We start from the raw sequence: 10,345 nt of genomic DNA, 5'->3' as shown, positions 1-10,345 counted from the left end.
AAACTATATTTTTACTATATTTTAAAAAATTTTTGATATATAATCATATATACTTATACACAAATTAAACTTATTATATCTAATTATGCAAATTTATATATATATATATACCGAATATGTCCATACAATTTTATACATGGAAAATTTTTTACCGGGATGTTTTCAGCAATGTAACAAAAGGGTGTATCCTCTTTTCGGTATGTTCTCGCCAGCAACAGTTTTCAAAATATAATAACAGCAAGTTCTCAACAACTCATCGCCAATAAACTTATATTATTTTTCTCAACTTATGAATAAAAATTATTGCTCACATATTGCTTACATATTGCTGACTCACATGTCATAAACATTGGCTACAACAATTGATTGATAATAAAACTCAGCACATTGATACCGAATTGACAAAAACATTTTCGTTGCGTTAAATAAAAACAACACAACAGCAATTAAGGCGAGCAACTTAATCTATACAATGATTTGCTTTATATTGAGTTTTCACATTTGGCTATCTGGGATATTTACTGAAGAAAACAAAAAAGTCATATTATCATTAAAAATAAATTAACATTTATACTATTTTTTACAAATCCTTTTAAATTTATATGTATATAATTTAGAAACTTTTTTCTTGTATTTAGAAATTTACATAATCAAAAATAAAATTGGAAGTAGTGCGAGATCATATACTAATAAAAATGACACATATGTATAAACGAATTACACATTTGGTCAAACTGAACAAAGATCAAAGATCAAAGATATGTCACATTGAATTTGCGTGTCGAAAGTATGTCAAGTTCGCGAACAAGATAATTCGTTCGATGTTTTCGGTATCAGCGCAATGTGGCATATCCTTGACACGAAATATTCAGATCTGGAGCAACTTCCAGTCAAGCGTGCTGGCAGCGTGAAAGAGATAAAATACGCGCGAGTGGAAATTGCGCACGCAGATCGAAACTTGTGCGTATTATAATTGTAATTTTTTTGTTTGCAAGGAAAGGCACGCTGCAAAAATTCTCCTGCATCTTATGTGATCGAATGCACGCAACATTTCATACCGGCGGCGATTATATCGCACGCGCGATTATTTTGAATAGGTAAAATACCGGATTCGCGAGCATATACACATGACCGAAAGTGCGATTTATAAATCAAACACCGAATGCTAATCTAATCGCATATGTACAATTATAGCCGTATGTTTTCTTTCGAGCGCGCGTATTACTTATAGTATATTTTTCTAACTGGTTCCCAGTAAAAAATTTTTCATATATACTTATACACAAATTAGAATTATTGTATCTAATTATCCAAATTTATATGCCGAATATGTCCATACAATTTTATACACGAAGAATTTCTTTTTTTTAAAAGAACGGCTTCAGAGATATTCCATATCAAATTACAAAATAACTCTGTTAATATCATGTTAGATACAAAAAATTATATAAAACTATATTTTTACTATTATTTTAAAAATTTTTTGATATATAATCATATATACTTGTACACAAATTAAAATTATTATATCTAATTATGCAAATTTATATGTGTGTGCCGAATATGTCCATACAATTTTATACATGGAAAATTTTTTACCGGGTTAGTCAGAAATTGTTTTATTTCTTTTTTTTTTCTTCATGTTCATACATTACGTAAAAATGTCATTATATAAATAATAAAGTATAGAAGCAGCTTGCCAAACTTGAGCGAATAAATGTAATAGAATAAGCATCTTCCCGGTAAAAAATTTTTTATATATACTTGTACACAAATTAAAATAATTATATCTAATTGTGCAAATTTATATGCCGAATAAGTCCATACAATTTTATACACGGAGAATTTCTTTTTTTAAAAGAATGGCTTCAGAGATATTCCATATCAAATTACAAAATAACTCTATTATTATCATGTTAGATACAAAAAAAATTGTATAAAACTATATTTTTACTATATTTTAAAAAAATTTTTGATATATAATCATATATACTTGTACACAAATTAAAATTATTATATCTAATTATGCAAATTTATACACACGGAAAAAAAAAGATTTGCTAGAATAGCAAGAAATTATTTACTATATGGCCAGCAAAAAAAAACATTTGTTAAGTTTATCAAAATTTTTGTTTTGCCAACAAAACATTTTGTTGATGAAACAAAAAATTTCGTAGAGTCAACCATTTTTCTTGCTTAACCATATAATAGCAAAACTTTTTTTTTCCGTGTATGTCCATACAATTTTATACATGAAAAATTTTTTACCGTGTAAAAAATTATATATTATATATTATATATTATATATTAATATATTATATATATTATTATATATTATATATTATATATTATTATTATTATTATATTTTTCTAACTGGTTAGTCAGAAATTGTTTTATTCCTTTTTTTTTCTTCATGTTCATACATTACGTAAAAATGTCACTATATAATAAAGTATAGAAGCAGCTTGCCAAACTTGAGTATAAATAAATGTAATAGAACAAGCATCTCGTGCTTCTCCGCGAACGATATTTCTGCGCACGTGGAATTTATACGAGCAAGAGTGAATAAACGTTACGAACGTCGCATGCAAATCGACATAGAGATATAAATGGCCGAGACAATGGAAGACGAGGGCCTTCCCCAAGTTCAAAATCGCATAAATCACGTGCGTCATTTTGTTAGCACGTGCAGAATTCTAAATTGAGGAAATAGTCGCGAAGAGAACGAAGCTCACACCGCACATATAAATTCTCTTTGACTATGAATAAAGACTTTAGAATGTATATTCTGTGCGATATTTTAAGCATATAGTTAATAGATTCGTTTAATCAGAGATTCCAGAGAATATGTAATGCAAAATTATAAAACAGATCTCGCGAGTACACGTAAAACTACTAATGACTACATATTTTTATTGGAGAATCGATCAACGTCGCTTGCGCGAGAAAATCCTTCGTACATAAAAGAGCGATGCGGATTCAGCACTTAACCGGATATTTTTCTGAACGGTAGGGCGACAGGCTGGCGGTATATAAAACAGCGTAAAGCATCCAGCATCTCTTCACTGCTGTAGTGTACTCGCTGCAATTAGGTAGAAACCGATAACATCCGAATTGTTGTACAACTATCATCTATATTCACGATCTCTTTAGTTATTTTTTATATACCTAGTTGACTGTGTTGATTGGTGAGACAACATCCGGAATATCCAGGAAAGCGTCGTCGTCGTCAGTCCTGCGATTCAGAAAGTGTGAAATTTGAAAGTCGCGATAAGAAAACATCAAGTCTGTGACATTTTCATTACATGATCTTTTGGTGCGTGAACGGGCATTGTTTCATCTACTTTAGACACATTGCTGTATATGGTACTAAGATTGTTGCAAACAATTGCAGTAAAATTAGCGCAACGTTTTGCGCAACTGCAATTGACAAAATTCTCATTTTTTTCATTTGTACATATAATTATTTATTTTATTTATATAATTTATATAATTTATATATGATTTATACAATTTATATAATTTATATAATTTATATAAATTATATAAATTTATATAATTATATAATTTACATAATTTATATATAAAATCTTTTATATTCAGTATCCTTCTCTTTTCTACCGCAAATATACAAGAACGGACTAATTGCAAGAAATTTATTTGTCGTTTTTTTTATGACAATTTTTTTTTAAACTTTGATAATTAAATGATTCTTCGCATATAAAATATTTACATTACTAAAAACAAATAAATTTTCGCGCAAACAACGATTATAAAGCATACTTACAAGAGTGAGAAACAATCTCTTTCTTTTCCTTTCAGATCTGCGCGCAAAAAAAAAAATTGTTACAGAACTCATCGTTTCCAGAAGATGCAATTAAAATGAAGCTAATATTCTTCCTGTTGTTCTTGGTCAGTTCTGTTTTTTGCGCACCCTGGCTCGATTTGTGGTTTCCCCAGCAATCCTCATACGACAGTCGAGACACCGGATATTATGCAAACAAGGAGAACGGTTCGTATCGACGATACCGTCAAGGCAGAGGCGGCAAGGAACGTTGGAAGCAGATCTGTAGGACGATAAATCCCGATCCGTACGCGTTTCCAGGACGCGTTCCATATCCCGCTGCGCCTATCTGTCCGTGGTAAAAAAAAAATTTTCCGTCGAACTTACTTAATTGCGCCAAATTCAAACACAGCGCGTATATATTAATCGTTAAAAATATGAATTTATTGTAACAATGTAGCTTCTGACAATATACGTCCACTGATTACGAGTATTTCAGTCGGTGTGTGTGTGTGAATGTACAATGTGTGTGTTACACAGTGAAACAGTACTCTCTATCACGCAACTATGGTATATATATAAATATTCGCGACAGACTACATATATATATATAGTCACTTACCGCACACATTCATCATATATAAAGTATACGAAGCAAAGAAATAATAATTACCTGCGTATCATAGTTTTCGCACGCGAATCATATTTATGCAAAATTCTAAATCTGTTTACATTTGCCTGCAATATGACAAATTAACGTTCTCTCTCTCTCTCTTTCTCTCTTTCTCTTACATACATGTCTCTTACGTACAAAAATAAATTATACACACTCTTTTTTGTGTAATAACGAGTGTACGTTTGGTTTTTTTTTTTTTTTTTTTTTTAAGAAATGCGCGCATCTCTACAGCAAAATCCGTAAAATTACCGGTAGTCTTTAAATATCATATATATATGTTACACGGTTTATATACACACACGCACGTCTATATATACATGCATACGCACACATATGTATATACAATCCAAAATCACAGAGTTAGTATAGCACAGCGATGTTGCGCATATCGTCGATGTTAATGATTTGAGAAATTAGTATAAGAGCAATCCCTAACATTACCCACAAGTAAATTGAAACAATACAAATGTACGTAGAAATACAAATATACCTGAATTTTCTAAGACTTTTTATATTTTTAAATTATATGCCTCCCTCTTTCTTTTATCTATATATAATAAATGTATCTACATTACAAGTTGAAATTCCGAGATAATATGTTATAAAAATCTTTGAATAGATCAATTTTTTTGATTTGCGGAGTTAAACTAAATAGTGGAATGAATTTTTTGATATTATATAACGCGTAAACTTTTCATGAATCTCGATATTAATTCCGATAATCACGGAGTTGTTAACGAAATAAGAATAATTTTTAAATAATCTTACTATAGAACAAAATTTCGCGGCTATTTACGCCGCTATCACAATTGTCTTATCTATTTCTAAATAAACTATTCTAAACTTGTGTCCGTGACAACGTACAATTGTTGTCGAGACAATTTGTATATTGCATGGACCAATTCTAAAATACATATTTCTCACTTAGATCTCACGAGTTTCATAAAGCGGATGAAACGGAGAAAACCAACACAGCTACCAGAGCAAATTTTTAATTCAACCGGATTATATATATTGGATTCTTGCCTACGTATGGATCTGTTGGCGAATCGACAGTCTTTGAGTTGTTGATTTCAAATAGATTGTTGCGACAAATATATTTCCAAATGTGGTTTTCGGTAGTCGAATCGATAAAGAACCTTCGCTTATAAAAGAGATCCGGATGATCCGGATGCAAACACTTGTGATCGAGGAGATATTTTTCACAACAATCTTTCTAAAAATTGGATTTTTACGGAGAACAAAATTTGATACTGAACTACCAAAATCTCTCGCAGCGAGAAACTTAGAAATAAAATGTTTGAAAGAGAGAAAAACAATCATTTCCAAACTTGTATGAGACCGTCCGTACTGCCGGTAAGAATACACATGTTCGACATGGCCACGGCGGAGATTGTGTCATGTTGGCCGGAAGGCGGAGTTTCGGGTCCGCTTTCTTCCAAATTTCTTCCTCTCACGTCACTTCCGGACGGATTAGAACCGTCGTCCACCGACATTTCCTGCACAACGTTTGTGCCATCTATCAAACGTAAACTGCAGAGACAGAAAAGCGACATTTTAACGTCATCGTAACGATATAAAAAAAAAAAACTATGAACACACAAAATGTGATTATAACTTTGAATGATAATAAATTATTTACTCGTATGCTAACGAATTCGGCGTGAGGATATCGTTAGCGGCGGGAAGAGCGACATAAGACGCGGTAGGCCCGCTTAAATCCCAGAACCGTAATCTCATATCGGTCCCGCCGGCCAGAAGAAAGCCCGAACAATCGACACATCCGGCATACATTGCGCATACGCTGTGACCACCCTGAGTACGGCTTAACGGCGGAGCATTTGACGCCCACAGCACCAATTGCCGATGGTCCGTCTCCAGATTCCACATAGAAATTTCGTTGTTACCCTGAACTGACGAGATTATCCAGGAATTTTCTATCGGATGAGCGATCACTTTTCGCACTCTGGCACCTATGACAGAAATAACAACAATAATTAGTTAGAGAAACTTTGTGATTAAATAATAATACATACAGGGTGTCCCAGAATTGCCGTACAATCTCTCGTAGGCAGGTAGAGGGAATAAAACTGAGTCGAAAAGTTCTGAATCATTTTTTTTCTATTATTTATAATAAAAGAGTAATTATTGAGTAAATCAGGCCAATCAGCGCGGAGCCACGCGCCTGGTGTGTGTGTGAGCACTCCGCGCAGTTCACTGACGTGCGCCTGGCTAAAGGTCGGCGCTGATTGGCCTGATTTACTCAATAATTACTCCTTTGTTATAAACAATAGAAAAAAATAGTTCAGGACTTTTCGACTCAGTTTTGTTCCTTCTATCTGCCTATACGAGAGATTGTACGGCAATTCTGGGACACCCTGTATACATGTTATTTAAATAATTATTATATAAATATTTTAAACGCGACAATCTACCTGCTGGATGCTTGATATTTGTTATTGGCAATTGAAATCTCAAATCCCAACATGTGTGAATACCCGAGCTCGTGCCAAGAGTCAACCACTGTTGTTGACTGTTTACACAGAACGATGTGATAACTCCGTGTTTCACGTCATTTTCCAAACGCCATGTTATCCCAGGACAACGCAAGTCCCAACCTACCAAGTATCCGTACAAGGAGGCGTATACGAGAACCGACTGCGAACCGGAATCTAAATAATGGAGATCGACGACATATCCTTCTTCCTGTTGATTTATTTAATAATCGTAACACATTTATTTGAAATTTTTTTTATTATAAATTATTATTGTTGCGTTATTATAAAATCAATCTGGTTGTCACCTCCAGATCCAATTGACGAGTGCCGAGCAAACTCATTTTACTGGAGTTCGGCTCGATTCGAAGTATAAACACCGTTCCGGATTCGCTCGCTGAACTGGCTAAGGATTGTCCTTGATCGCACACGGTTAAACCAACCAACGGACCTCCTCTGTGCAAATATGTTTGTCTGTGTTGACAAACGCAAAATGAAACAATGAAAATTGACGATGTATATATATACGTGATAATAATGTGAAAATTAAAAGTTTGTAATAAACAAAGCTATTCTGGCTGTAGAAGCAAACACTGTTGTTGGTGTGTGAATATTTAAATCAGTTTATTGAAACTTAGTTGCATTGACTGAGTCGCATTTTTCCATTTGTAAAGTGTTGGTCGGGTCTGCTTGTGCGACATGAACATTCTTCAATGAAAATGTAAGGCCGATACGAGCCGTTCACAGGATGTTGAGCGGAACTTGTACGTGTATACATATATATGTATACACCTATGACAAGTTCACTTGTAAATTTTTACAAGTGAGTTTTTTGAATTGAAAATTCAATTCTTAAATTCATATGGGATGCGGGATTTGCATCTCACATATGAAAGACCCCGAATACCCCCCTAACTAATTTTTAAAATATTGCGAAAAAAAACTCCTCGGCCAGGAGTTTATACATATATATGTATACACGTACAAGTTCCGCTCAACATCCTGTGAACGGCTCGTATCGGCCTTACATTTTCATTGAAACTTTCACGAGCTTTTAAATATTATGAACATTCTTGACAGCACTGTGCGACGTACATTACTAAAGTATCTTAAATGGCACGGAAAGCCGGAGATTCCAGGTTCGACTCCTGGCCGAGGAGTTTTTTTCGCAATATTTTTAAATTAGTTAGGGGGGTATTTGGGATCTTTCATATACGAGATGCAAATCTAGCATCCTATATGATTTTATGAATTGAAATTTCAATTCAAAAAACTCACATGTAAAAATAATTTACATGTGAATTTCATACATGTGTATATATATATATATATATACATGCACGCTTATTCCTGCACAACAACCTGGGAATGGCTCGTATTGGCCTATTTAATCTTAGATGGCTCATATTAGCCTCTTCATTCTTAGTATCTTAAATGCTTTTGAGAAGGATCTAATACAAGGTCGAAAGCGTTAATGCAACTAAGTTTCAATAAACTGATTTAAATATTCACACACCAACAACAGTGTTTGCTTCTACAGCCAGAGAATACCTTTGTTTATTATATAAATTCTTGAAGCTATATACTCATTCTTTACATAAAAGTTTGTAGTTTTTTTTTTTTACGCAATTATCCAGAAATAAAAGTATACCTAGATCGATTGGCGATATTTCGTCCTTCCATCTTGCTGGCGTCCCAAATTTTAATGCACCCGTCGGACGAACTGCTCGCAAATAGGCTGGTATCTGGTATGGAAACCAATCTGTTCACCGCGGCTCTATGTTCGTGAAGATGCGCGACCGGAATTCCCCGAGGTCTCCAATCCTTCGGTAGTGACGCGGAGCCTTTTTAGTCAACATCAATAATGAGTAAACTATATATATCACGATAATGTCCTGTGATTAAGCAAAACTTTTTGTGCAAATATTCTCGCCAAAATTCTCAATTTTACTTACCGGTTTCGCAGACGATATTGTTGGCCCAACGCTTTGCCCTTAATATCGCCGCGTGTTGCTCTTGCTTTCGACACGTTAAATGCCGCACCTCTAATCGGCATGGCGCGCATCTATCTGCAAAAAACCAACCAAATGATTTTTAATTGATAAATTTTACAGAAATTTTATTTATATAAAAAAAAAATCTCAAAAATTAATTAACCCATTTGCATCATAAGCGCATATATGCGCGCATTTTACTTTTGGCATTTATCACCAAAGCGCATATTATTTATAACAGAAAAATACCAAACTTCTTTATTTATGCAATATTGATTTTATTTTTCATATTTTGTAAACATTTTCATTAAAATTTAAATACAGTAAAAAAAAAATTTTGGTGATAAGAACGAATTTTTGACTTTTCTCTTTGTGATGCAAATGGGTTAAACATTATTTTTATATCTTACAATCTTTTGCTTACATTGTATATAAGACCGTTCGTGAAGCGAGTGGTCATTCATAAAAGAATTTATACTAGTCACATCTGACAGGCAATGATGAGGAGATAAATGAATGTCCCCGCTGTGTATACTTTGACTAGGGCTGTTACTGCTTCCGGTCATATCCGACATTTTAACGATAGCATGCTATCACAATGTATATATATATATACATGTAACATAATTAATTTATTATAAATTAACACAAACTGCGGAAAAAGTGAAATTTTTTTTATCATAACATCGGACTGTTTTAATACCTGAACGTTGTCTTGAGCCGCAAACATCGCGCGCCATTCTTGATTCATTGTCGCGTACGTGCCCACGGTTTCCGATGTTCTTCGATCTAATCTTTTGAAAGGTAGCAGGGCTAAGTCTCCCTTAGTATCGGGATACAATACGACGACATGATGTCTTATTCTGTCTTTTATCGGACTTAGTTCCAATTTGCCGTCCGCGGATTTGACAGCGTTTTGCTTCGAGTCCGCGGAATTGCGATACTTGTTGATCTTCATCAAATGTGGTTTCATGATCAACAATTGATTCTCAACCGTTTCGGTCATTGATTCCGAACTTAATCGTCTAAATAACTAAAAGACAAACTGTTTGAAGTTTTTGTGTATTTCTCATAAAAATGTTAACTAAATTTATCTACGTACATACACAGAACGAAAGATGGAATGTGTATATATGTATATATGTAAAATATATGTAAAATATATATAAAATATTATTAAAAATATATATCCATCTATACAGGGTGATTCAGAACAACCCGTTATCCTTGAAAATCAAGGTTGGGTAAGTTAAATTTTTTTTTTATTTAAGTTAAGTTACAGTTAAAGGTCTTAAAAATTTTATTTAGTTAAGATATAAGTTAATATCCATAATGAAATTAATTGATTAAAAGTTAAGTTAATAAAAAAAATAATTAACAAGTTAAAAGTTAAAT

At 33.1% G+C, this 10,345-nt stretch overlaps 1 protein-coding gene and 1 long non-coding RNA gene across 2 annotated transcripts in view; one reads left to right on the top strand and one right to left on the bottom strand.

Annotated features, from left to right (window-relative positions):
* The first annotated feature begins 3,057 nt into the window (after nucleotides 1-3,057).
* On the top strand, nucleotides 3,058-4,966 carry LOC109860014. The gene is made up of 2 exons (XR_002250768.1): nucleotides 3,058-3,317; nucleotides 3,824-4,966. It is a non-coding gene; the product is annotated as an uncharacterized LOC109860014 (long non-coding RNA).
* LOC109860013 (phosphoinositide 3-kinase regulatory subunit 4) overlaps nucleotides 4,648-10,345 on the bottom strand; it is a 12,767-nt gene continuing 7,069 nt past the window's right edge. The window contains exons 10-17 of the mRNA XM_020438846.1: nucleotides 9,654-9,983; nucleotides 9,375-9,540; nucleotides 8,912-9,025; nucleotides 8,608-8,800; nucleotides 7,265-7,430; nucleotides 6,897-7,167; nucleotides 6,104-6,434; nucleotides 4,648-5,994 (exon numbers count right to left, since the gene is read on the bottom strand). Of these exons, the coding sequence (XP_020294435.1) occupies nucleotides 5,781-5,994; nucleotides 6,104-6,434; nucleotides 6,897-7,167; nucleotides 7,265-7,430; nucleotides 8,608-8,800; nucleotides 8,912-9,025; nucleotides 9,375-9,540; nucleotides 9,654-9,983 (1,785 nt within the window). The 3' untranslated portion in view covers nucleotides 4,648-5,780. The remainder of the gene's footprint in view (nucleotides 5,995-6,103; nucleotides 6,435-6,896; nucleotides 7,168-7,264; nucleotides 7,431-8,607; nucleotides 8,801-8,911; nucleotides 9,026-9,374; nucleotides 9,541-9,653; nucleotides 9,984-10,345) is intronic.

The sequence above is a fragment of the Pseudomyrmex gracilis genome, unplaced genomic scaffold (genome assembly GCF_002006095.1).
Source record: "Pseudomyrmex gracilis isolate BER0280 unplaced genomic scaffold, ASM200609v1 scaffold_314, whole genome shotgun sequence".
Lineage (NCBI taxonomy): Eukaryota > Metazoa > Arthropoda > Insecta > Hymenoptera > Formicidae > Pseudomyrmex > Pseudomyrmex gracilis.
Note: the sequence above shows the minus strand (reverse complement) of the source record. Positions and strands in the feature narration are given on the sequence as shown.